The following is a 27,228-nucleotide window of genomic DNA, read 5'->3' on the forward strand; positions in this document are numbered from 1 at the left end:
GCCCCGCGGCGGGAGCTTCTGGTGCCCCGACGGCCCGGGCCGGGGCCGGCCCTCGCCATGGCCAAACGGCGCGGGAGTCTGGGGTCCCGCCTGGCGCGCCTCCGGGCCAGGCTGGGGGGCCGGAGCGAGCCCAGGGGGAAGAAGACCCCGGAGGAAGCCGCAGCCCGGGATAGGTGAGGGGAGGCTGGAGGAGGCCTGGGGGGCAGCGCGCCCCGCGCCGGTTGTGTGCGTGCGTGTGTCTCAGCGTGTAGTGGGTGTTCAAGGACGCGTGTGTGCGTGTCTCGGAGCATTAAAATGTGGGTGTCGAAGTACCTCAACTTTGGATATGTGGATGTAATATCCTTGTGCTCTTGCAAACTTTAAACAACGGTTGCAGTTTCCTAAGTCAGGCCGCAGTCCGCAGACAGTAATCTCTCCCGACACACTTTAAAAGCCAATTTAATAGGTCCTCCGGTCCCTTTGGACTTTGGTTTTCACACCACAGGCCTGTTTACCTCTAGTCTCCAGTCCCTTTGTCACGAATATGACAGGTTTCGGGAGTTGCCCTTAGATGCCAAGGAGAGGTTTTCCCCTGCCCGCCCCCACCTGCAGGTAGCTCTCTATTGTAATAACAATAAACCTTTAGTCAGCCTTGTGTGGGGCTTTACCCGGTTTATCTCATTTAATCCTCAGAGCAACGCTAATAGGTAGCTATTCCGTGTGATTCAGATAAGGAAATGGAGGTTCAGAGATGAAGTCACCTGTCTCTGGTCACACAGCAGGGAGACGGTGGAGCCAGGATTCGAGCCCACACACTGAAATGCTCTGCTGCTCTGTGGCCTGGAAAGATTGCTGGACTGCACACCAGGGAACCAGGCCTCGGTCCCAATTCTAGGTGCCACTAGCCATGTGACCTTTCGCAGATTGTGTCACCTCTCTGAGCTGAGGCTATCTGAAGTCTGAAAGGAAGGAAAAATGCTTTGTGATGGCAGAGCTGAATGGTCTGGGGCAGACCGTGTGGGGCATGGGGCATGCTCCAGGCACAGAGGGTGTTTGTGTGTCTGTGCAGTTACCCGGCAATTTGTTCTGATATTATCATGACACAGCTGTCTTCAACCTGCTGCCCTGCGGGATGGGGGGGGGCATGGTGTGGGCAGAGTGAAGGGAGGGGTTTATACTTCTCTCTCACCCCTAGCCACCCTATGCCTGGAAGCCTGGGAGCCCCGGGGTGCCACGCCCTGCCAGTGCCCTACCCGCCTCTACCTGGCAGACATGCCTTCCCCCTTTACCCTGCCTGGCAGAAATCTGCCCTATAGGCCCTGGTGGCACTGCCCCTCACTCTCCCCACCTCCTCAGGAGGAGGCGGGGTTGGAGGTGCAGGTGAGTCAGGATAGGGAGGGGCCGCTCAGGCTTCGCGGCCAGCGTGATGACACAGGCCATGTGTGTCTCACCAGCTATAGGAACAGGGCCCGGGCACTGAGGCACAGACCTCTGATCCCGCTGACCACCTGGGATAGGGAGCAAACGGCACAGAGGGGACCAAGACACTTCCCCACCTCGGCCACTTTTGTGCAGTGACTAAGAGTCTAACTGGCTTTTGCAGTGGACAGTCCTGGTGTCCTAACTCCAAGGCTCACCAGCTGTGTGACCAGACACAAGTCATGTCACCTCTCTGGGCCTCAGTTTCTTTAGCTGAAAAATGGGGGCACTAATGTCCACTTGTACGATTAGCGGGAGGCTTAAAGGAGCCTAGTGCCAAGCCGGGTGCACAGGAGGGCCTCAGCAAGAGGCGAGCTTGAGTTATCGGAGCACTCACCTTTTTTTCTGTTCTGGCCCTGACACAGGCTCAGTTCTCATTTTTGCCCCAAACCCAGCCCTATCTCTTTCTCTGCCTTTGGGGGTGGAGTGGACAGCTGGGGGCAGGGGCAGAAAGGAGGCTGCCAGCTAGACCTTCCCCACAAGCTTTTGGGAGCTCATCCTGCTGTGGACCCCAAGAGTAGCTGGGCAGGGAGGGCTGCTGGGTCCAGTTTTGGGGATGGGGTGGTTGGGACAGGAGGAGGCTGCTCCACCCAACTTAACCCGTGTGCTTCCTTTCCAGGCCCTGGGGTGGTCAGAGCTGCCCTGACCTGGCCCAGGGCAGCCCCAGCAATGTCAGCCTCCAGGTGAGAGACACCAAAGGGGAGGGAGGGGGCAGAAGCTCGGTGCTGGCCCACAGAACCCAGGCTTACAAGGCAGGCAGCTGGAGTTCTAGTCCTTCCTCTGCTTCTGGGTTCGCTTCTGCCCTGGGCAGGTCACTCCCCCTGCTCTGAACCTCAGTTTCCCCATCTGCAAAATGGAGACAATACTGCCTCTCTTTCAGGGCTGTTGTGAGAAAAAGGGTAATGGGTGTGGAGCTGCTGTTGGAACCCTCCGGGGAGGCAAGTAGGGGCTGAGCTTGTTCCCAGGGCCCCCACCTCCACATCGCTCCTTTAGTTTGACGTCCCCCCATTTCTGGCCCCTTCCTCCCCTCCCCCCACTTCCTGGCATGGCCCTGCTGGCCCTGGGCAAGTGGCTTAACCTTGACCACAGTTTCCCCACCTGCGGTTTGGACCTGAGCTCTGGATTGGACGGTGCCAGGGTTCCCTCCCTGGAGTGGCTCAAGCAGCCTGATGTCATTCATAGTGACCTGAGTTGAGCTGAGGGCTCTGCGCACTCTTCATGGAGCAGCTCCAACAAGCTTCATGGAAATCCCCATTCGCATACGGGGAAATAGAGATGGGGGACGGCTTGCATCCAGGAGGCAGCGGAGCAGGGGTTCATGCTTCCACATTTAATCACTCTCCTCTCCTGTTTCTTGAGGTGTTCAGCCTCTGGGGAATGAGAGGCTGCAGGGCTATTTCACAGTTGAGTAAATGGAGGCATTTGGGCTCAAGGGCTCCTGCTAGGAAGATTTTGACCCCACACTTGGCTCCTCTGTTGCCAAGGACACAGTGAAGGGGTTTGAGGTCAGTGTCCATCTGGGTTTGGAGTCCTGAGCCCACTCCCTCCATCCCCACAGCCAGGTTGGGTCCCAGGAAAAAAGGCAGACAGAGGTCAGATGTTGCCCCACTTTTAGGGGACCCTCTTCCCTGGCTCTGTCATTTGCTAGTTACCTCTCTATGCCCAGGTCCCTCCTCCTAGCTGTGCCAAGGGAATCTCAGGCTGGGAGGAGTACCAGGGAGGTGGCTGCAGGTTCTCTGGAAGCCTGAAGCTGGCCGAGGCCATGGGCACTTGTGGCAGGCATGCCCACACAGCCCTAATCCCCAGGGCAGAGACCTGTGGCCGCCTGGGAGCCCTCACTGCCGTGCTGTGGGACTTTAGTCATCATTGTCTTTTCTGCCCCTTGCTTTCCTATGTAGAATGGGAGGGGCAGAGTTAAATGCTGAGGGTCTTTCCAGAATTCTGTGCCTCCGTCCAGCTCTGCAGGCCCTGGCAGCGTCCGCTTGGTTTCTGAGCCCTGCTTTGCTTCCCCTGTGCCAAGGAGGGCAGCCAGGGGTGTCTGGGTGTGTGTGGAGGGCAGCGAGGAGATGTCGTCACCATGTCCCTGCTCCTCTTGATGTCCATCTCCACTTCCCCCAAGGCCCAAGTCCAGAGCTGCTCCGAATGGGATCTTCAGGCAGGGAGCCGAGGTTCCTGGCTTTGGAAGCGACGACACAGCTCTGGGGACCCCACTCAGCCCCTGGGCCGCCTGCAGAGACCAGCTGTGGGCAGTGCCTCCGACCTGGCCAGCGCTGCCTCCATGGGGCCTGAGAGCCTGGCACTGGCAGTGGCCTCGGATGAGCCTGCTGTGGCCAGGAGCCCCTCATGCCCCTTGTCTGCTCCTCGATGTTTGGATCAGGGACCCCCAGGCTGTGCCCGCCCACATTTCCCAAACGCAGCCCCAGAGCATTCTCTGAGACCTGAGCCACGCCTGGAAGACCTGCTCCTGACGCCCCGCCCAGCACCCTTCCCCACGGCAGAGGGGGCAAAGGGCGAGCCTGATACCCTAGGACCAGCCCTGCCAGCGCCAGCCCAGTCCCTCCACGCATGTCCCTCTGTTAGAAGGACCCGCTACCGCTACCACATCACCGTCACCCTGCAGGGGTGCGGGCAGGCACCTGGGGAGAAGGGCGAGGAGCCTGAACCGGCCCAACAGGCTCCCCACCCCTGCGGCCCTGAGGAACCCAGGGGCTGGCGGGAGCATTCCCAGGGGCCCCGCCCTGTCACGGGGTGCCCGACCGAGCCGCCCCAGGAGCCCCAGCCGAGAGCCCGACTGCATCAGGGGAGCACAGTCCAGCGGCAGGAGCTCTGGGCCGCCCGGCCATCTGGACCCCCACAGAGACGGTGAGCAGACGCCGGTCCCCATGTGGGGCCATGGTGGGAGGGAGACTGGCTGGGCTGCCCCATCCTGGTCTCTCTGCTTTGCCCCTGAGCTTCTCCAACTTGAGATCCATTCATTCAGCTCCCTGAGCCCAGGCTGACTCTGCCACCCCCTCCTTGCTCCAACTCTGCCCTCCGGCCATATTCCCCTCTCCCCCTTCCTGCCCAGCAGCCTCTGCTCCCTCCTCACCCTGCCCACTCGAGGAGGGGGAAACCCTGTCATGGAGAGGATAGGGGATACCTTCTCTCCTCAGCAACACCCATCATTCTCCGGTTCTGTTCAGGAGGCCAAAGATCCAGCTGGGAAATCAGCACCCAGCCAAGGTGCTGGTGTCCTGGGGCAAGCTGCTTAACTTCTCTGGGCCTTGAGCTGACAGGTGGATTTGGTAGCTAAAGAGGAGGAAGGAGGAGGTAGTTAAAGGAGCATGCTTTGAACTCCAGAGAGTGGAGCTGCCCAAACAGCAGGAATGCTTATTAACAATGCCCTGGACGCAACAACAATCACCCCGCCCAACTCTGCCAAGATTCCTAAGCCTCAGCTTTTATTGGTGTTGAAACGACTCTCCTAAATCTGCCTGGTGGGTGCAGAAATGGAAGGGTGGGTCCCCAAAACTCACCGAGGAAGGGGTGAACATGAGACCTCCCCAGGATGACCAGGAAGGGACCTCAGGAGGAGCTCTGAAAAATTCCTAATGATAATGGTAGTAGCTGTCATTTTGTTTTTAATTATCTTTTTTTTTTTTAAAGATATGTAGATCACACAAAATGTTACATTAATGGTTTGTTTTCTAAATTGTTTCCTAAGCATAATTTTATTTAATCTATACAACAGCTCCATGAAATAGGGACTAACCCACTCTCCCAATCTCACTAGGAAAACTAAGGCTCAAAGAGGTTGAAACTTGCCCAAAGTCAGACACCAACTAGAAAGTGAAAGGCTGGCATTTGAACTCAGGTTTCTCTAATGCCAGTGCCTGTGCTCTAACCAGCACTCTCTCCTGCCTCCCAAAGGGGTCTCTTTGGCCCTGTGCAGAGAGCAGAGGGTTGAGTGTGGTTACTTGCAGATTCCAGGATTTTCTGTGACCCCATGGAGATAAAAGTAGCAGGCACTGTTACTAGCAAAGGCAGAAACAAGGGTGCCCAAGTCTTCGGGGCAGAAGTCAGGGTGCCTGAGCCTGTGCAAAGGCAGAGGGAGGTGTGCGTCCCCTGTGGGTTCTGACACCTCCTTGGGTGCTCCAGCCTGGGGAGGGGAGAAGGGCTGCAGAGACAGGGAAGTGGGTGGAGGAGGCAGGCCTTGGTGAGGGGAAGAGGAGAAGTGGGAGGTTCAACTGGGGGACGGGGCTCTACCTGGCCCCCTTGGCTATTTTGGGCCCATGGGGATAATGACAGACTCAGGCAAGAGGCTGGGGCTCACTTAGGGGGGGAGGCGAGCTCCAGGGACACCATCCTGCTGTGTCTCCCTTCTGGGGTTGGTTCTCTGGGCCAGGAGGAGGTAAATGTGGAAGGGGGTGGGACATAGTCGGGGCTGCAAGTGGGGTGTGTGTGAGATATGTGTGTCCCCAACTTTGTGTCCAGGGTAGGTGAATTTCAAGAGGAGGAGGACTGTGGCTGTGAATTGACTGTGCATAATGTGAATCTGTGCACGTGTGTCATTGTGTCTATGTGTTTCTGTGTGCGTAGGTGAGTTACAAGTCTCTTGCATCTCTGAATGTCTGTGTTTTTAACCCTGACTCGGTGTTTGTGTGTTTCTCTGTGTGTCTCGGCGTGTGTCTGTGTGTGTCTAGGTATGCGTCTCTGGCTCTGTGTGTCTGTGCGAGTGCCTGTGTGACTCAGTGGGTCTGTGCTTATGTATTTCTGTGTGTTGGCCTGTGCCTATGTGACACAGTGTGTGTTTGCCAGCGTGTGGGCCTGTGGACTGGTTTGGCCTAGTTTGGGGGTGACTCAGAGGTAAACGGGGAGAATCCAGGGCTTGCTGGGTTAGATGCGGCTCTTTCCCACACTCCCCCCACCCCCTCCCCAGCCTCTCCCTTCCCAGCCTTATTTGGAGGTCACAAATCCTCTTCTGGTCTGGGCCCCTAAAGAAGAGGGTATCCTGGGTCACTAGGGTATAACTTCAGTGGAAGGACAAAAGCGGGGAGCTAGAGGCAGGCAGATCCCAGCACAGTTTGAAGAACATTTAGAAGTCATGACTGTCCAGGATAGGACTGACAAACTGTCAAGGTGTGACTTCCCTGTCCCTAGACGTATCTAGCAAAAAAACAATGATGACACGATTGTGGAATGAGTGACTATCAGGGGTGTTGCCCAGGGGTTAGGTAGGGGTGAGGCAGACATTGAGTTTTGATTGCAGGAGGTCATTGACAATATCTGATTTGATTACCAAGGCCTCCTTTGAAGTTGCTCTCCTGTTGCTTTGCCAGAGCCCACTGGACCTTCCAAATGTGGTTCCTGCCGGGGTTTTTTTTTTTTTTTTTTTTTTTTTTGAGGTACTGGGTCTGGGGATTGAACCCAGGACCTTGTATGTGGGAAGCCGGCACTCAACCACTGAGCCACATTCGCTCCCTGTGGCTCCTGCTTTTATGTCGAATTCTTTGACCCCTGAATTCTAAGGGTACCACCTTCATGGGCAAGTCAGCGTTGGATGAGCCTAACCAGTACCTACCCCAGCAGCTACACAATGAGTAGTGAGCAAGTGAATGAAAAATGAACACGTTAGGAGCCAGGCTCTGCCACTTACTTGCCATCAGGGACAAGTAATCTCAGTGAATGGTAATACTTGTTGTTATTCGTAAATGGGAGGGACACTCAGTGAAGAGGACAGACAGTTATGTGGGGGCGGGGGCTCAGTGAGGTGGTAAAGCTCCATGTGGGGGAGTCCCCGTGAGGACAGGGGTTCAGTGAGAAGGACCGGGGATTGAACTGGGGCCTCCGCAAAGGGCTAAGATCCAGGGCTCGGGGAGGCTCTCGGGAAGCCCTGGCCTGGGGAAAGGAGTAGGGGTCCAGCTCAGCTCCCCTTCCCCCCACTCCCACCCCCTCCACAAACTCTGTCCCAGGCCAGGTCAATTGCTGCCACTAGTGGCAGTTGGAGTCAGGTGAGGCTTTGGTGGCTTCCCTGGGCCTCAGCCCTTTTCATCTCTGTCCCTCGTAAAACCTGAGTCACTGCTGGGGCCACAGGGCAGGGTCCAAGTTCTGTGCTGCACAGGAGTAAGGAACGCGGAGATGGGGGGGGACGTGCCCTTATCCTGGGAGATGGAACGGGGGGTTCATTTGTAGCCCAGGGTGGGGTCTCTGGGGGCTGCCTCATAGAGAGGAGGAGCAGGTCTCAGGAGAAGCTGGCCCTGAGGCTGGAGATGCACATGCTGCCCCCCTGAGAAAACAATTCCCCTGGTGAGTGCAGCCTGGGGGGGGGGGGACGCTCCTGGAGTCAGGAAGGGGGCTGGGATGGCCCCTCCAGGACTGCGGTGGCCCCCATTAAAAGCAAACCCCCAGACCCAGGAATCTCGGTTGACAGAGTTTGGTATGGTGGTTGAGCGCTAAGCGTGGACTGTCCCTTCTGGGTTTAAGTGCCGATTTTGTTGCTACATGACTCTGGGCAAGTTACTTAGTAACTTTTTTCTCATCTGCAAAGTGGGTTTTTTAAAACAATAATTTATTCTTTATGAGATGTCAAACTCATGGGATTTTTCTGAGCGTTCTAGAGCACAATGAGCGTCAAATACCCCTTGAGCTTTTTGGCACAGCCTAAGCTCTCGACAGACAAACGGCTGCCGCGGCTGTTGTTACTGTAACTATTAAAGAGTTGCCAGGGAGCTTGGAGGTGAGTCTTAGGCAGTTGTTATTCTTACTGGCATTTAATAAAGGGTGTAATGTAGACCCAAAGAGACCAAGGGAGGGTCAGATAAGAAACAAGACCAGGGGTGTGCTCTGTGGAAAAGGACTGCAAGGCTGGTGAGATGTGCTCCTCATGTTGGGCCAGGGGGCGGGCAGGAAGATGCTGAGACGTGGGTTCAGATGTGAGCGCAAACCCTGGCTGTGCATCTCAGCAGCTGCATCACCCTGGGCTGGTCACTCTTCTCCTCTGACCCTCAGTTTCTTCATCTGTACAATGGGGGTGGGGGGGAATAATCATAAGTGGAGAGAAGTGAGAAGTGCATTGCAAACCCCAAAGCACCGTGGCCTGGGGGTCTTCGTTTAGACCCACAGAGGCACACAAATGTGCACATCCACCTTGAAAGTCATCACACCTGCTAACGTTAGGCCACAGTTCTCCAAGGCAGCAGTGGGAGACGCTGAGGCAGTGTTTTAGAGTTTATAAAGTGCGTTTCCATTCTCTTACTGAAATCCTGACAGTAGCCCAACAAGGCACATACTCTTACTGCTCCTGTGTTGTGAACAGGGACCCTGAAGCTGGGAAGGGCGAAGTGGCCCTCCCAAAGCCATCCAGCCAGTGAGTGACGGGGCCATGGGGAGCCCAGCTCTGCTGGAGGCCAAAGCCTGTCTTTCCTCAGCCGCCCTTTGAAGGGTCAGGCACATGGTCAGAACTACACTGCCTGGTTTTCAGCTTCCCCATTTTCCAGTTTTCTGCTCCTGGAGACCCAGGGCAACCCGGGCAGACTTCCGTCTGTAGACCGGCTGGTCAGACCGTGTTCCTTTCTGCTCTCTCCCTTGTCTTCCCTTCCAGGCTCGGGCCTCTGCTTCCCCCTTTGAAGGACCCTGGCCTAGGGATCAGCTACAAGTGGAGACAGGAGTGGGTGAGGGGTCCTAATGAATCAAGTCAGAGCTGGAAGTACCAGACCCATTTTACAGATGAAGAAACAAAGGCTCGATAGGTCAAGTGATTGCCTGAGGTTCCCAGTTTAACTGGCAGGCACCGTTATTGGAGCGGCCTACGCCACCTTCTGACCCTAGTCTCTCTTTTCCCTGGCTCCTCCTGCAGGGAGCTGGACCACAGGGAGACAAGAACACCTCAGGACGGCTTGCCAGGGCCCAACATGGAGGAGGCAGGTGGGCCCCTGGCGCGGGCCGAGGCCCGAGTGGTGAGCGCCACCCTGACATGGCGGCAGCGCCCCCCCGCCCAGGAAGAGGCCAGACACCGATTTCACAAGGTGTCTCTGGTGTCAGGGGCCCGGGCGGAAGCCCTCCGGCAGGAGACGTTTGAGTACAGCTACCACCGAGAGGAAGTCAATGGCTTTGCCACACAGAGAGAAGAGACTGTGAATTCCCAGGGCCCTTGGGAAGGGGCTGGCTTGAATGGCTTTCAGAGCCATGGGCCCATCTTTTCCAAGAAGTACACTCTTCCCCACAAGGAGAAGCGGCTGGGGGGGAAGCTGACGGCGGCTGTGGACCAGGCTGACGGGAGCCCCCAAGCCCCCAGGACTGAGCTGCCAGGCCCGGAAGCCACGGCCAAGCCCGAGTTTTTGGTGCCCCTGGGTGTGCCCCGTGAGCCGAGCCCCCACCCGGGGGTGGGTCTAGCCAGCGAGGAGCAGAGCCGCGAGGAACGGCGGGTGACGCGCACCGTGCGGGCCACCACGGTGGTGGGAGGGCACGTGGCGCGCCGGGTGGGCAGCTCCGTGGCCGTGAGGCCCGTGCTTGCCGGCGAGGCCCTGCCCAGGGGCCGCAAGGCCGCCCGCGTGGTCCGGGCGGTGGTGGTGAGCCCTCGGGCTGAGGCCTCGCCCAGCCGCAGCCGGGCCCTGGAGCTGCTAAGTAGCCTCGTGCCTACCGAGCGCAGCCCACCTGCCAGCCGGCCTCCCGGGCCCACGGTCGTCGCGCCAAGGAGCCCGGGCCTGGGCGGCCCAGGAGGGCCAGACCTCGGGCAGCCGCCTGAGGCGGGGGTGGCAGGACCAAAGGACAGGCCTGCCCTGGCCCCTGCAGGCATCACGGCGGCTGCTCACCCCCCGCAGATCCAGGATGTCCCTGCAGCCCACTCCGACCGAGACCAGGGCAGAGTCCCGGAGGCCCCAAGCGTGCAGGAAGCCCCCAGCCCCACTCGGCCCCTTCTCCAGACCTCTCAGGGCCACGTGCCGGCCCCTTCCTCTCCCCCACTTCAGACCCGGACTCCCTCCCCAGGCCTCGTCCACCCCCCAGAGCAGCCTGTGGTGTCCATTCCCCACAGGGACCAGCTTACTCTCAAGCCCAAGCAACCCCCTGCCCTGACCCCTGGAAAAACGGAAGGAATCACAGATGCCCTGGCTGCCCCCGTCTCGCCCATGGGGAGAAGTGAGGTGGTCGTGGGCCCAGGACAACCTCTTACTCCATCTTCTACAAGAAGGAAGGCTGATTCCAGCTCAGCAAGTCTTTCTGCTCCATCTTCTCCAAGGAATAAGGTTGCCCAGGACCCTGAAAATACCCCCAACTTCTCCCCTACCCAGAAAGAGATCGTCCAGGGTCCTGCTGTTCCTGCCGCCAAGCCAGGGAAGGTTGTCCAGGGCCCAGAAGGCAGCCCTAGTTCATTCCCCACCCAAAAAGAGGTGGTCGAGGGTAATGAAGGCTGCCCTGCCCCTGTCCTCACCAAGGAAGAGGTGGTTCCGGGCCCAGCTGCTCCTGCTTTCCCATCCCCACAACAGGATAGGGTGGTCCAGGGCTCTGAAGGCAGCCCCATCTTGTCTCCTACCCAAAACGAGGTTGTCCAGGGCTCTGGTGCTTCGGCTGCCCCACTTCCCACCCAGGAAGAGGTTGTCCAGAGTCCTGGCTTCCTCTCTGCCCCGTTCCCCACAGTGGGCAAAGTGTCCCCCAGCCCAGCGTCCCCTGCACCAGTGCCGTTGGGAGCCGATGCCAACCTGGAGTCCCAGCTTGTGCCCACCTCTACCAATGGCAAGACGCTTCCAGAGCGGCCAAGGGAGGAGGACGAGGTGGCCCTGACCGCCGACCTGGAGATTTTCCTGGATACCCTGCGGAGCATGGAGCCGCCCGAGATCCTCCGCACTCACCGCATGCCACGAGCGCCCCGCTCCTCTTACCTGACCATGTACGCCACGCTGCCTGCCATTGAGGAGGACCAGCCCGGGCCATGGGTGCTGGGACCCAGCCCCCAGGAGGTGCCAGCGCTGGAAGAGGAGGAGGAGGACAGTGAGCCAGAGAACCCCTACCTGAGCGACGACGAGAAGCTCCAGCGCAGACAGGACAAAGCTGGACCCGGCAGCTCCTGGGACCACCGTCCTGCCCGGCGCTCCCAGGACCTCTGCTCCCCTCTGGAGATGATGAAGAAGCATATGGCGGGTGCCAAGGGCTCCCGCCTAGAGCTTGAGTTGGAGAGGCAGGCCGGAAGCAGGCCCACTTCCCGTCTTGAAGGCAGCTTTCTCTTTGGTAGTCTGGTGCCTGCCACCAAAGAGGCCTCCACCCTGGAACCACTGGGCACAAAACTATCTGCTCTGCAGCCCCACAGGGCACTGGAGCTCAAGAAGGTGCCGGGACAGTTGCCTCTGCTCTGCAGGGAAAGACCACCACCAGAAAAGCCTGCCCGAGTCCGGCCCCCAGAGGGGTGGGTAAGTGAGGCTGAGGCCTTGGGTGGGCAAGGGAGGGGTCCTGGCCTCACCTGCGTCGGGACTTTGGGTGGGGTGAGCTGCACTGTGCTGGGAGGCTCAGGTCTGAGGTTTGGTTCAATGGGACCTGACGTTGTGCTGACTCTGGGCCTCAGTTTCCCTATCTGTATAGCAGGAGGTTTGCACTGTAGATTCCACAGGGCTTGGTGGCTCTGTCGCTGGGGAAGGGGAATGATGGGCACCCAGCCCCTGGGACAGGGTTGATGAGACCCCTGGGGGTTGGGAACAAATGTGGCATCCTTGGTGCTGGAGAATAAGGAGGGGGTGAGGTCCTTGGAATGGCAGGTTGGGGTATGGCAGTAAAGAGGCAGGTCCCACGAAACTTGTCATCTCCTTCCTTTCCAGAGCCCAGCACTGAAATCCCAGGGCAAGCTGAACACCAGGCCTGGAAAGGTAGGGGTGGGGGACAGGTGGGGAGGGGCAGCGGCAGGGGGGGCCTGGGGCTGGAGCCTGAGCATCCCCTGTGCCTTCTCCAGATGATCCTCTTCTCGGAGCCTGGCTGCCAGGGCAGCAGCAGGGAGGTCTGGGGGGACACTGCCGATGCCTCCGGCTGGGCCCCCGCGGCCTCCGCCAGGGTGCTGCGAGGCTGGTGAGTCGGGAGTGCCGGGGTCTTGGCTGCGAACCTGGGGGTGGGGAGCAGTGAGCGGTGCCCAGGCCAACCTAGCAGGAACCCCAGCAGCTCTCAGAGACCCTGCCTTGAGAACACATCCCCCTCCCCACCCAGTGACCCTGGGGTCTCTGTGCCCGCAGCTGGGTGCTGTATGAAGAGCCGGAGTTCCAGGGCCGGAAGCTGGTCCTGCCGGAGGGAGACGTGGAACTCCGACCCCCGGGGCCTGCGTGGAGTCCCAGAGGCATCGGTTCCCTGAGGAGGGTTGTCTGGGTGAGTGGACTGGGGGTGGGGGCGGGGGTGGCACCAGATGTTGCCCTGTCTGTGGGAGGAGACACTCCAGCCTGAGGAGGGAGACTGCCTCAATTGCGCAGAGTTGGGATCTTCATGGCAGGGGGCAGAAAGGGTTTAACTATGGCCTGACTTTAGAGTCAACTGGGGAAGAAAGGGATTCTGGGGAGTGTGCAGGGCTGGCTTGGAGAGGAGGGGCCAGGCAGGGGCTGAGACCCAGCTGTGGGGTCACCTGCCCCCCTGGAGCAGGGAACCCCAAGGCATGGGAACCAGGAAGGGCTGTGATTTCCAGCCACGGGGCACCAGTTTCAAGGGAGGGGTATGTGGTTTGAAAAGGCAGAGTCAACATTACAATTTCATATTTGTGAAGTGAAAATAAAACAAACCTCATTGTTTATGCAACACGAATTTACAAAATACAGAAATTAAGCTCGACAAAACCATTTTGGCCATTAGCAAAATCCCTAAGAAGGAGCAAGGACTAAAAGCTGGGGCCAGGGGAGTGGATACAGCTCAAGCTGCTTCCCACGTACGAGGGCCTGGGTTTGATCCCTGGTGCCTCCTAAAAACAAAACAAACAAACAAAAACCCAACTGTCATTGGGGGAGTGGATGTAGCTCGGTGGTTGAGCTCCTATTTCCCATGTACAAAGTTCTAGGTTCAGTCCCTGGTACCTCCCTCTCCCTGCCAAAAAAGCAGGGGCCTATCAACACCTTGAGTTTGTGTTTTACATGCAAAGCCAAGTAGCTCCAAGTCCAGAGCTGCAGCAGTCCTCCTGGTGAGGGATGGTGAGAGATGAGATTAAACTAGGGCACTGGCCCAGCCATGCAAAGGAGGGGACGGGAGTTTTGAAAGCTTCTCCAGAAACATGCAGATGTTTGTGGACAATTTATGGTCAGTTTCTCACATCTTTGTGTGGGAGGAAAACAAGGTTCAAGAGCAAAACACAAGGGCTTTGAAGTCAGATGGACCTAGATTAATTTGACTCCTTCCACATTATTGGGCACCTACTGTGCCAGGAAGGTCAGAGGTTGCAAGAGTGAACAAAAACCACGCGGCTTGGCCTTGACTCTGCGGCTTTACAAGCTGGGTGAGCTTGGGCAGGTGGTTTAACGTCACCAAGCCTCACCCTCCCCATCTGTTAAAAACACCCATGGGGGGACACACTGAGAGGGAGTCGGACACGCCCTGGCACAGTGCTTGCGCTCAGGAGATGCTTCACAGACATGTGATGAATAAGTGAGAGAATGAAAAATGGTCCTAGTGAGGAAGAAACACCCACGAGGCAGAGAGGACCTGCTGCTTCCTGGGATGAGGTGGGGCGGAAGCCAGTCTGGACAGGGGCAGGAATTACACATACAGAGCCAAGGTTGGGCCACAGGAAGCCGCTGTCCACCTGGCCCATCCCTCCACCAGCCTGGAAGCCGGCCACCCAGAGGCAGGAGATGGACACACGGCAGGTTCCTGCTGGGCCCGGCAAGGGCTTGGGGCTCAGGCTTGTCGGGCAGGCCTTGCAGAGAACACCCCAGCTGTGGCCCTGGTGTCCCAAGGGGATGGCCACTGAGGTTTCCCAGGCGCCGCCGGAAGCCCTGGCTGGACAGGTGTGGGGAGGCAGCGGGGGGACAGTGGTGGTTTCCGAGGGGAAGTGTTTCACTCCTCATTTTCTAGCCCCTTCCTTCCTCAGGACTACAGCACCCCGGAGATCAGCCTGTTCTCTGAGGAGAAACTCAAGGGGGAGCAAGTGACGCTAACCGAGGCCTTGGAGGATCCCCAGGGCCTGGGGAAGCCCCTGCAGGTGGCATCTATCACTGTCTCCGCAGGACTGTAAGTCTGGGTATTCTGGAATCCCTTCATTGAAAACTCACTGTACTGGGTGCTGGGGACACATTGGAGACAGGACACAGCTCCCACTTTTGAGGAGTAGGGACAGCCAAGGGAACAGTGGCAATCCAGAAGACCCGGTTCCTTGACGGAGCAAGACATGACACAGCATGGAGCCATGGGAGCTGAGAGTGGTGGTCGGAAGAGTCTGCCTAGGAGGGAAGCTTCTCAGCCAGCATGAGCGGGTCTTGGCCCAAAGAAGAATCTATGCTTCCTGAGGGCAGGGTTTTGTCTATTTTATTCCCTATTATACTTTTGATGCCTAAAGCAGAGTCTGAGTAAGATGCCCCCTAAATGTTTGTTAACTGAATGAATGAGGGTGTATCTGGCAGAGGGAACAGCATGTGCAAATTTCCAGAGGGGAGTGATCTAGGCCTTGAAAGTTCAGTATGATCAGGAAGAAGGTACGGGCCTTTTTATGCAGCAGGGCTTTAGTGTGAGAGCAACACGGAACTACTGGGAGGTTTTACGCTGGTATGTGTGCTAGAAAACACTCCAGCTGCCGTGTGAAATTACAGTGGAGGCCAGCAGCGATAGTGCCGATGCAGTGGTTACTGCAAGACATTCTGGGGTGGGGAGCAGATGTAGCTCAGTGTTGAGCGCCTGTTTCCCATGTAGGAGGTCCTGGATTCAGTCCCCTATACCTCCTAAGAAAAAAAAAGAGAGATTATGGGGGCCTGAAATGTCCTCCAGGTTCCCCTTGATCGGGGCCTCCTCTCTAAATCTCCTCCTCCCCTCCAAATCTCCCATCCACCAGTTGTTCCTGGGGATCTGGGGTGCAGCAGCCTCTCTGCCTTCCCCAGGTGGCTGCTGTACCCCAAGCCCTTCTTTGAGGACTCTCCTTGCATCCTGGAGCCTGGAGAGTACCTAACCGCAGAAGCCTGGGGGCCGCCGGATCCCAGCGTGGGCTCCCTGAGGCCTCTGCGATTGGTAAGGGGCAGGACACCCCACAGCCAGTGAAGTCCGGGCTCTGCTCCTGGCCCCCAGCTGGCCTTGTTCTGCAGCCTGTGGGAAGAGGCAGGGCCTGGGAGCTCCCGGTGGGAGTGGGGTGGGAGGAGATGGGAGATCAGCCCACATGGTGGGCCAGAGGGAGGACATGGGGTCGGCCACTCTCAGGGGTCTCAGGATCAAGAAAATCTTCTGTCCCCAGCCCTGTCCGTCTTTGCCCACCTCTGGGCTGGTACCTCAGCTCTGTCTCCCCTGCAGGGCTGCCCAAGCGTGGAGAAGCCAGGGGAGCCCAAGGTAAAAGGCTGGGCTTCCAAGAGGACCTTTGGGGGAGGATGTGGTGGTCATGACCTGGGCTGGGTGAGGGGATGGGAGGGCCGGGGGGTGGGGGTGGGGAGACGCTGGGCCTAGGAGGATGAAACCTGATGGCTCCCTGGGGAATGGCTTCTGGCACATCAGACGAGGTCAGAGGTCAGAGTGGGCAGCCTTAGGTAAGGGGATGGGTGATGGGCTCAGGGAGGGGATGGGGCTCCGGGGGGGAGGGGCTCTGGGCTGGCACTGGGCAGAGCTGTTCCTGGCTAGCTGGGTGTTTGGACCCAGACCACTCCCCACCAACCTACACCCCCTCACCCCCAGGCTGTGCTGTACGAAGCTCCAGGCTTCCAGGGCCAGAGCTGGGAAGTGAGCAGAGACATCTACAGCCTTCAGCAGCCGGAGGACAGCCAGAGCCCCCATTTGGCCTCTGTGGGGTCCCTGCGGGTCTTGGGGGGCTGGTGAGGACTCGAGACCCTTGGGGGTGGGACACAACCTGGGACACCTCGGGGAGGGGGCTGCTGTCTAACCTACCCTGGACACCCTGTGACTGAGTCTCTGTCCTCTCCAGTTGGGTGGGCTACGAGAAGGCGGGCTTCCGGGGCCACCAGTATCTGCTGGAGGAGGGGGAATACGCTGACTGGTCACACTGGGGAGGCTACGACCAGGCACTGACCTCTCTGCGGGTCATCCGGACGGTAAGTGAGGGCAGCTGGGCCATCCCTCTACCTCTGGCCACAGCCAGTTTGTTGAGGGAAGAATTTTTACTCCTCCTCCCTGCTCTTTGGATTACCTGGAGATGTTTCCTGAGGTCTAGCCTCTCTCCCTCCTGCTGTTCTTCCTCACTGATCTCTCCCCCAATGCCTCGGGTGGGCTGAGTCCTTGGGGTCTGGTCACTCCCAGTGGTTTCCGTCCATGGGTGGGAGGGGCTTGGGACGGCCGAGGCTTGACTGTCCCTGGGGACCAGGACTTCGGGGACCCGGCAGTGGTGCTGTTTGAGGCCATGGACTTCGAGGGGCCGAGCGTGGAGGTGAGCGAGGCGCTGCCCGACGTGGAGCTGGCGGGACACGGCCCCAGCACGCAGGCCATCCACGTGCTCAGCGGCGTGTGAGTGACGGGGGCTCCCGAGGCTGGGGCGGTTCCCGGGGAGGTGCCAGCTCTGCCCCGCCGACCCGCGACCCGCCCCTCTTGCAGGTGGGTGGCCTACCAGGAGGTGGGCTTCTCTGGGGAGCAGTACGTGCTAGAAAAAGGCGTTTACCGCAACTGCGAAGACTGGGGCGCGGGCAACAGCGCCCTCGCCTCGCTGCAGCCGGTACTGCAGGTGCGTGACGGCCGTGGCGGGCGGGGCCCCTGCGAGGGGAGGGGCCGGGAGACAGACGGCCCTCCTGGGGGCGGGGCCTCTTCGAGGGGCGGAGCCTGGAGACAGACGGCCCTCCTGGGGGCGGGGCCTCTGCGAGGGGCGGGGCTGGGAGACTGACGGCCCTCCTGGGGGCGGGGCCTCTGCGAGGGGTGGGGCTGGGAGACTGGCTCGAGCCCCTGAGGGGGCGGGGCCTCTGGAAGCGGCGCTGCTGGTGCGGTTCGCGGATGCCCGGGGGTCGAGACTTTTGGAAGCAGAGGAGCCGAGGCTAAGGGCTGGTGCCCTCCTTAAGTCTCGAAACTTTGGCCTCTCCCTTCAGGTCGGGGAGCACAATCTGCACTTTGTCTCAAAGGTAAGGAGAGCACTTCTTTGGGAGCTGGTGGGGGACACGTCTCCTCATTATACACCTCTTCGCGCGCCAGCATTCTCAACCCATCGCTCTCCTCTCCTCAACTCCCCTGTCTGGCCCCAGATTCAGCTTTTCTCTGGCCCCGACTTCCTGGGTGACCACATCTCCTTCGAGGATGACCAGGCCTCTCTGCCCGCCTCTTTCCAGCCCCATTCCTGCCGGGTCCACGGCGGCAGGTGAGCTGGAGGCGGGAGGGAACCTCGGGGGTGCGGGTGGGTGCACCTGCCTTGAAGCGCTTAACTCGGCTTGCAACTGGGGCTGCAGGAGAGGGACTTTGTTTCAGGTAAGCAGATGGTTTACTTCCCTCGGCTTGCTTGAGGTTGACTTCCTTCAGATTGAGTCATTCAATCTTAAAACAAAGTTTAAAAAAATGGAAAATATAAAATTTGCATATGTAGATAGTATGGTATAACGACCCCCACGCTTGTTTCATCTATCCCTCTACTTTTTTTGGGGGGTGGGTATTTTAAATCCTAGACCGATCATAAGATTTCAGTGGTAAATATTTTAATATGTATCTCTAATAAAATATTTTTCCTACCTAGCCACAATCATGTTCACATCTAATTAATAATTTATTGTTCATAATCTAATACCTAGTTCATGTTCAAATTTCTCTCATTGTCTCAAAAATGCCTTTGTGAAATTGGTTTGTCTCAGAATTCAAAGAGGGTGCACACATTTCATTTGGTTGATTTGGTCTCTAATCTATAACAGTCCCTTCTAATTGTTTTATACCATTTGTTTGAAGAAACCCAATGATTTGTCCTGTAAGCTTCCCATCTTCTGTTTTTGGCTGATTGCTTCTTGGGGGTGCCATTTAACTTATTGCTCTGTCCCCCAAATTTCCTGTAAACTGGTAGTCAGATCTAGATGTTTGATTAGCTTCAGACTACTGAGTTACCTGAAGTACAGTTTATACACAAGAGGCAGGATCAGTGTTTAATCCTTTCTCTTTATCAGTTTTCAGAATAATTTTTGATTTGATGTTTAGCAAACTCCAAAGCTGACTGAAGGTTTTTTTTTCCTTAGCATTGTTATGAACTTATAGACTTTTATGTATTTGATACACTTAATCCATTGCAGTCACCATTTTTGTATTCCTTGTATCATTTTATCATCTATCTGTCTGTCTATTTACCCATTTTCTGAACATTTGAGAGCAGGTTGCAGACATCATACTTAAATGAGTAATGCTTCCATGTACATTTACTACAAAGAAAGATATTCACTTGTGTATATTCATCTGAAGTGTAGTCATCAAGTTCAAAAAATTTAATATTGACAGAAAGCTTACATTCTACATTCCATTTTTTTCTGATGTACCAATAATGTCTTTTTTGAGCCATTCTTAGACCCCTTCAGTGTCTTATATTGCATTTATTTATTTATTTATCTATTTATTTATTTATTTTTGTTGTCTGCTCTCTATGTCCGTTCACTGTGTGTTCTTCTGTGACCGCTTCTATCCTTAGCAGCAGCACCGGGAAGCTGTGTTTCTTTTTGTTGCATCTTGTTGTGTCAGCTCTCCATGTGTGCGACTCCCTTCTCAGGCAGGCTGTACTTTCTTTCACACTGGGTGGCTCTCCTTACGGGGTGCACTCCTTGCGCATGGGGCTCCCCTACACGGGGGGCACCCCTGCATGGCAGGTCACTCCTTGCATGCATCAGCACTGCACATGGGCCAGCTCCACATGGGTCAAGGAGGCCCTGGGTTTGAACCGCGGACCTCCCATGTGGTAGACGGACGCCCTAACCACTGGGCCAAGTCTGCTGCCCGCTTCCCATCTTTGATGTTTTCTTTGTGGATACCATGGAGTTCACATTTAACATCCTAAACCTATAACAATCTTACTTGCTGTGCACCTTGCTCTTTTCACTTGATAAAGTGGAGATCGCTTTATATCTCTCTTTTTTTAAAAAAAGGTTTATTTATTTATATTCCCCCCTCCCCCTCCTCCTGCCCTGTTATTTTTGCTGTGTTGTCTTCTCTTCTCATTTTCTCTCTAGGGTTCACTGGGATTCGATCTTGGAGACCCCTGATGTGGAGAGAGATTCCCTGTCAGGAACTGAGAAACCTCAATTCCTGGTTTCTGCTGTGCTTCACCTTGACTCTCCCCTTGTCTCTTTTGATGTGTCATCATCTTGCTGTGTGACTCACTTGCACAGGCACTGCTCACCACGTGGACACTGGTTCACAGCGCGGGCAGTTGCGTGGGCACTGGCTCGCCACACAGGCACGCTTTCTCTTTTTGTTTTTCACCAGGAGGCCCCAGGGATCGAACCTGGGTCCTCCCATATGGTAGGCAGAAGCTCTGTCACTTGAGCCACTTTCGCTTCCCACTTTATATCTCTTTAAGAGCTCTTCCTCATTCTTTTTCTGTGCTGCATTGTACTACTTTTTTTTCTTAGTTTATTCAACCATTCCCCTATTGATGGACATTTGAACTGCTTCCCCTCTCTGCTACTGCAAACTTTGCTGCGATGAATTGCCTTGTGCACATGTCATTTCATGATTTTGAAGGGTGTCCTTGGGATACATTCCTAAATAAGAGATTGCTGAATAATTGTACATGTAGTTTTGCTTCATCTTGCCAGATTCTCCTTTCCGGGGGCAGTGTGTTTTCATTCAGTCCTACCTGAAATCTGACCTCAGTCCATGCTGCTGCAGTGCCTATTTTCCCTGGACCTCTAGAGCGATCAAGCCTGCATCCACTCTTCTGTACCTCAGGGGAACCTGGGCAGGCTAAGGATGGGGTGGGCTCGGACGCCTGCTCATGTTCCCCCACTATTCCCAACCACAGCTGGATCCTGTTTGATGAGAAGAACTTCAAGGGTGACCAGCACATCCTGTCTGAGGGTGAATTTCCGACTCTCACTGCCATGGGCTGCCTCGCCTCCACGGTTCTGGGCTCTCTCCAGAAGGTTCCCCTGGTGAGTGCCTCTGTCCAGGCCCAGGTGATTCTTGAGGCAGAGGGAGCCCCTGGGAAGTCCTAGGCACAGCCTCTTCCCACTGAGGAGTGCACTGGTGGGAGCTGGCCCAGACTTCAGAACCACCCCAGGTCCCCTTGTCCCTGGGGCTTCAAAGCCAATTCAGCCCACTAGATTTTGAGCACCTGCTCCTAGGTCCTGGGGACGCAACCCCACCAGCAGGGAACCTATTGTCACATGGTCACATAGACATAAAGGTTACAATGCAGAGTGGCCACATAGAGACGTGGACCAAGGAAGGGAGGGATCGGCAGGTGGGGGCGGGGTGGAGCAAGCCCTTGCTGCAGGGAGGCGCCATGCAGGGAGAGTGGTGTGGCCACCTGGAAAGATGGCTGTGCCGCAGTGCAAGGCAGCAGAATTGCTGCTGCGGTAACTCAGGATAACTGGTGATGTCCTGGATCGGAAAGACGTGGAGAAAAGCAGCACGGACCACAGTCGGAAGACAGAGTCTGTAAGACTCAGCAGCTGCCTGGCAAGCCAGTGACAGCAGCCCTTAGCCAGGACAGCTGACATTTACTGAGCCTCCTATGTGCCAGACAGTGTTTCAGGGCTTGCCCACACTAAGGCGTTTAATCCTCACCACAACCCTGTGAGGTAGGTTGCTATTGTTCTCTCCCTTTGACAGATGAAGAAATGGAGGCACAGAGAGGCCATGCAACTTGCTTAAGGCCACAGTAAAAGGCAGAACCAGGCTCTAACCTGGGCAGCCTGGCCTGACTCTGAAGACAGATAGACCTGTTTTGTTTTTGTTTTTGTTGTTGTTGTTCATTTGTTTGTTTTTAGGAGGTACCAGGGATTGAACCCAGGACCTTGTACATGGGAAGCAGGTGCTCAACCATTGAGCTACATCTGCTCCCCAATGAGAGAGTTGGTTTTTTCATTTCTTCGTTTGGTTTTTAGGAGGTTCCAGGGATCAAATCCAGGACCTCATACATGGGAAGAAGGTGCTCAACCATTTGAGCTATATCCGCTCCCCTAGACCTGTTTTTTATTTTTTATTTTTTATTTTTTATCCCCCCTCTTGTGGCTTTTTTTTGTGTGTGTGTGTGTGCTGTCTGCTCTCCATGTCCATTCACTGTGTGTTCTGTGTCGGTATTTAGTCTGTTTCCCCTCCCCCCCTTACGGCTTGCTTGCTGTCTGCTTTCTGTGTCCATTTGCTGCACGCTCCTCTGTGTTCTTGCTCGTCTCTTTTTTGTTGTTGTTTCGTCACCTTGCTGAGTTGGCTCTGCGCGGCGTCTGCAGGCTGGGCGGCACTGTGCTGCGTGCGGCAAGCCTGCCTGCACAAGGAGGCCCCGGGACGCGAACCCAGGGCCTCCCATGTGGTAGACGGGAGCCCAACTGATGGAGCCACAGCTGCTTCCCTAGACCTGGTTTTAAATCCCATCTTTGGGGCCTTGGGTCAGTGGTTTACCTTCTCCAGCCTCAGTTTTCCCTGTTTACTAGGGATAATAATAGCACCTTTCGTGTAGGGTTGTTGAGAAGTTAAAATGAGATGAGGTAAAGCACTTAACGCAGAATCTAGCACATAGTAAGCCCTGAATCAGTTAGAACTGCTGTTATCTCTGGAATCATTATTATTTTTATTTTATCAGGAGGGTGAAAGGAGGACCTCTCGAATGAGCCCCCGGTTTCTGGGTGCGGTCATTAGAGGTGCCATTCACTGGGGAGAAGGGAAGCTTGAGGAGGGAATTGGGGGCCCTGTCTGGGACATGCTGGGTCGGAGAAGCCTGGGGGACACCCCCTGGCAGGACCTGGGTGTCATGGACCCTGTGGTGTGGTGCTAGGAGGGAAAGTGACCTGAACTACGACGCTGGGAGCTGCAGCTTCTGGGGCTGTGGGGTGCGTCCGGGTGCTCGGGCCTCACTCGTCACCCCGGCCCCCAGCACTTTTCAGAGCCCTCCATTTTCCTGTACGGCCTGGAGTGCTTCGAGGGGAAGGAGGTTGAGCTCGGCAGGGAGGTGCGGAGCCTGCAAGCCGAGGGCTTCAACGACCACGTGCTGTCCGTGCGGATCAAGGGGGGCGTGTGAGTATGTGGGGGGAGCCTCCAGGGGCGTGGGGGCTGCTCGTGCGCGTGGGCCCCTGGCCTCCACCTCCCCCAGCTTCCACCTCACGCCCCTGCGAGCCAGGGAGGAGGGAGAAGTCCAGCCTGAGGGGTCCCTGGCTCTCGGGCTGGCCCGCAGCCCAGACCCTTCTTGGCCCCGCAGGCCCCGCACCCAAAGCGGGCCCCATATAGGAACAAAGGAGGTGGGGGAGACTCTGACGTCTGTGCTTCTTCCTCCCCCTGTCGGTCTGTGTGTCTGTCTGCTCCCTGCTGTGTCTTCTGTGCTCAGCTGGGTGCTGTGTGAGCACAGCGACTTCCGGGGCCGCCAGTGGCTGGTGGGCAGCTGTGAGATCACCAACTGGCTGACATACAGCGGGACCCAGAGGGTGGGCTCCCTCTACCCCATCAAGCAGGTGGGTAGCGCCTCGGGTTGCGTGTGTCTGTCTGTGATACACACACGTTTCCCATGTGTACTTTTATCCCATTTTTTCCCCAGCATTGTTCCTCTTGAACCGTTATCTACTTAAGAATGATATTTAAATCAAATCACCTTTTTTTTGAACCTTCTCCTTGCCCTAAGGAATAATAACCATAAAAGCATAGGTTTGACTTAGGTTGTAAAATTTTTCCATAATATACATTATAATAAATACTTCACCATTAATTAAAAAAAAATAAGATTATTCACACAGAATTGAAAATTTTCTCATGTACCACCCCCAGCTGTAAGCAGGCCTCACTAACTTTGGGAAGTACTGCGTCTGCACATTGGTTTCTGTACGTCTGTGCGTGTGTCTGGACACACATCTCTGTGCCTGTGTGCACCGACACACGTGTGCCTTCATGTGGTAGCACGGCTGTGGGTCTGGGAGTCCAGGTGTGTGTGCACGTGCCTGGCCAAGGGTAGTTCTGTACCCATGACATCAGTGTGTCCGCGTGTCCACGCGCTCGGCAGGCTCACCTGCAGGTCTGTGTGTGTGTGTGCATTTATGGGGCTGGGTTTGAGTGTGCATGCCTGTGTTTGTGACACAGGAGAGAGAGTGTGTGTCTGAGGATTTTTGTATAGCCCCTATATTCACAGACCCTCAGAAGGTATCTTGAAGATTATCTCCAGCCTCACCCTCTACAGATGGGGAAATAAAGGCCCAGAAAAGTAGACAAGGATTTGCTTTGCAACCTTAGGCAATTCCTGTCCCTCCACAGACCTCAGTTTCTCATCTTTAAAATGGAAATGATCTATTTCATAGGATTGCTGTGAGGATCAAAGGTGAATAGTGGAAAGCGGACTTGGCCCAATGGATAAGGCGTCTGCCTACCACATGGGAGGTTCGCATTTCAAACCCCGGGCCTCCTTGACCCGTGTGGAGCTGGCCCATGTGCAGTGCTGTAGTGCGCAAGGAATGCCCTGCCATGCAGGGGTGTCCCCCACGTAGGGGAGCCCCACGCGCAAGGAGTGCACCCTGTAAGGAGAGCCGCCCAGCGCGGAAGCAAGTGCAGCCTGCCCAGGAATGGCGCTGCACACACGGAGAGCTGACACAGCAAGATGACGCAACAAAAAGAAACACAGATTCCCAGTGCCGCTGATAAGGATAGAAGCGGTCACAGAAGAACACAGCGAATGGACACAGAGAGCAGACAGCTGGGGGGAGGGAGAAGGAGAGAGAAATAAAAAATAAATATTAAAAAAAAAAGGTGAATAGTATAAGTAAAACCCTTAGGACAGTGTTGGGAGGGTGAGATGCAACTGCCGCTAGTGCTCGTGATGATGCCATCGTTGCCTTCACCTCCTCCCAAGCCCCCAGCTGACTTGTGGCTGAGCCAGGTGTGGTGTCTAGTCCAGTGTAGCTTTTTTTTTTTTTTTTAAAGATTTATTTTATTTCTTTCTCCCTTGCTGCCAACGTTTGTGCTTGCTGTTGTTCTCTGTGTCTGTTTGTTGTGTGCTCATATTCCTTTTAGGAGGCACTGGAAACTGGATCTGGGACCTCCCATGTGTAAGTGAGGCGCCCAATGGCTTGAGCCATCTCTGCTCCCACTTGTTGTGTCTCTCATTGTGTTTCCTCATTGTGTCTCTTTGTTGCGTCATCTTGTTGCATCAGCTTGCTGTGCCAGCCCATTGCATCAGCTTGCTGTCTTGCTGTCTTCTTTAGGAGGCATTGGGAACTGAACCCAGGACCTCCCATGTGGTAGGCAGGCACCCAACTGCTTGAGCCCCATCCTCTTCCCCAGAGTAGCTCTTTAGCTTGATGTGTGCACACTTCTCCTTATAAGTGTGTGTGCACATCTGTGTTCCTACACTTTTCCATCCTTTTAACAAACACAAGCACCTGGCTTGGAGGAGGCTGAGCAGGCCCGTGTTTGGGTTAGGATGTGTGAGTGTGGGTGGCTGCCTTCGTGTGGGTCTGCTGTGAACATCTGGGCAGCATGTGTGCCGTGGGCGTATCTGTCCATCTGTCTGTCAGTACATGTCCGTAAGTATCTTTAGGGACATGGAACTGTGTGCATGTGTGTGTGATGTATATGTGTGTGCGAAAGGAGGAGTGACTTAGAAGCAGGGCTGAGGAAGGCGTAGGGGCGGGAAGCAAGGGGTGGGAGCTGGGGTCTGGGAGGCCTGGAGTTGGGGCCCCTGGGCACCCAGCTGGGGCCATCCCTGCCCGGGGACCCTGACCCTCGGCTCCCCTCCCCGCAGCGCCGGGCTTACTTCCGCCTCTGGAATGCGGCACTGGGGGGGTTCCTGGCAGTGCCCGACCGCGTGGAAGACATGAAGGCAGGCCGCGTGGTGGTCTCCGAGGCGGGAGCTGGAGGCAGCTGCATCTGGTACTACGAGGACGGGCTGCTGAAGAACCAGGTACTGGTGCGGGGACTGGGACCGGTGCCCAGGGCCCCAGGCACTCGCAGGCCAGGCAGAGACAGGACCCACCCTTGGGCCAGAGAGACAGAGAGGCACAGACGCCAGGAACCCGGGGCGGTGGAGGGGGCACTTGCTGTGCCTCAGTCTCCCATCTGCAAAACAAAAGCTCTGAAGCAGGTGCTTCTTAGGGACCCTCCCGCTCTGATCTGTGGCAGGACTCGAATCCTCTGAGTAAGGCACAGTCGCTCCACAGACATCAGCTGAGCCCCTACGTGCGCCAGGCTCTATTCTAGGGCTGGAGTGCAGCACTGAGAAGAAGGAAGCGAGCAGCTCCTGCCTTCTGAGGCTGACATCCTAGTAGGGAGAAACAGACGAGAAGCAACTTAGATGAGTGCAAAGTCTTAGTGCCTTAGATGAGGAGAAGTGCTGGGGAGAAAAAATAAATCAAGACCAGAGAAGAGGGATTGTCATGGAGCTGATAGTTATGCAGTAGCTGGGGAAGCCCCTTCCTGAGAAGGTGACGTTTGAGGGAGGCAACTGTGCAGATATCAGAGAGGAGGTTCCAGGCAGAGGGAACAGCAAGTGCAAAGGCCCTGAGGTAGAGATATACCCGGCATCATTCTAGCAAGGCCACCTGAGCAACTGGACAGAAGTGGGTGAGATGGAAAGTGTCAGGAGATGAGGCCAAAAGTTTGTGAGGGATGTAGGTCATTGGAGGCCGTGAAAAGGCTTTTATCTTTTACTTGGAATGAGAGGAAACACCTGCTACATGCCAGGCACCCTGTGTTATGTATACAGGAATGTCTTGTATAATCCTTACAGTGCATTATGGGGGCAGGTCTTATTATATCCTCTGTTTTACAGGTGAGGAAACCAAGGCACAGAGAGGTTAAGTAACTTACTGAAAGTCACATAGCTGGAGGTTTGTCTCGTGCTTTGGAAGTCAGGCATGGAAGGCTTGCTAGTGGAATACATCTTTTTCCAGCCCTTGTATGGTTTCCCATGGTGAATCCTCACAACAACGAGCCATAGGGATTCCCTTCCCCAAGGAAACCACAGCCTGGAAGGAGTGAGAGACTTGCTCAAGGTCACATAGTCCATAAAAGCCAGTATTCAACCCCGGGTGTGTCGAGGGCATCTCGGGCTGGGCAGTGTCCCCGTGGGAAAGAACAGTCCCTGATGATCTCCTGGGGCCCCAGATGGCCCCCACCATGAGCCTGCAGGTGATTGGGCCCCCCAGCTCCGGCTCCAAGGTGGTGCTGTGGGCGGAGACCCGCCTGCCCCGCCAGACGTGGAGCATCAACGAATCAGGCCACATCTGCAGCCAGATGTTCGAAAACCGGCTCCTGGACGTGAAGGGTAAGGGGGCACGTGGGCGTGAGGGGGCTGAGGGCAGTGGAGTTCCCGGCTCTCTACCATCCCCCATCTCTTACCCTCCCCCGCAGGCGGCCAGGGCTACGACCAGGACCAGGCGGTGCTGTGGGAGCCGGCCAAGGACAGGGCCTCCCAGATCTGGACCATCCAAGTGCTTTGAGCTCTGCCCCCCCACCTGCCACCCTCCCAACTCTAGGACGAAGTGTTTTTACGGGTTATTTTTGTTGTAACGTGAGCTTTCTAATATAACTTTTCTAATATGCTCCTAGGTATCCTCC

General features: G+C 56.1%; 1 protein-coding gene across 1 annotated transcript; it reads left to right on the top strand.

Moving 5' to 3' along the window:
• CRYBG2 (crystallin beta-gamma domain containing 2) lies at positions 1-27,222 on the top strand. The gene is made up of 22 exons (XM_058304057.2): positions 1-173; positions 2,078-2,141; positions 3,578-4,320; positions 9,293-11,837; positions 12,240-12,287; positions 12,371-12,483; positions 12,645-12,774; positions 14,477-14,616; positions 15,477-15,603; positions 15,880-15,915; positions 16,255-16,391; positions 16,502-16,628; positions 16,898-17,037; positions 17,125-17,251; positions 17,607-17,639; positions 17,760-17,872; positions 20,501-20,630; positions 22,571-22,710; positions 23,018-23,141; positions 25,415-25,573; positions 26,776-26,935; positions 27,022-27,222. Exons 1-22 carry the CDS (start codon positions 58-60, stop codon positions 27,108-27,110), a joined length of 5,541 nt encoding a protein of 1,846 aa, XP_058160040.1. The 5' UTR covers positions 1-57; the 3' UTR covers positions 27,111-27,222.
• The last annotated feature ends 6 nt before the right edge of the window (positions 27,223-27,228 follow it).

Source organism: Dasypus novemcinctus, chromosome 9 (assembly GCF_030445035.2).
Source record: "Dasypus novemcinctus isolate mDasNov1 chromosome 9, mDasNov1.1.hap2, whole genome shotgun sequence".
Taxonomy (NCBI): domain Eukaryota; kingdom Metazoa; phylum Chordata; class Mammalia; order Cingulata; family Dasypodidae; genus Dasypus; species Dasypus novemcinctus.

Coding starts and splice junctions, on each gene's coding strand:
- CRYBG2 (XM_058304057.2), top strand. CDS start 58: ATGGCCAAACGGCGCGGGAGTCTGGGGTCCCGCCTGGCGCGCCTCCGG. Junction 16,629..16,897: donor CTCTGCGGGTCATCCGGACG/GTAAGTGAGGGC, acceptor CCTGGGGACCAG/GACTTCGGGGACCCGGCAGT. Junction 25,574..26,775: donor ACGGGCTGCTGAAGAACCAG/GTACTGGTGCGG, acceptor CTGGGGCCCCAG/ATGGCCCCCACCATGAGCCT.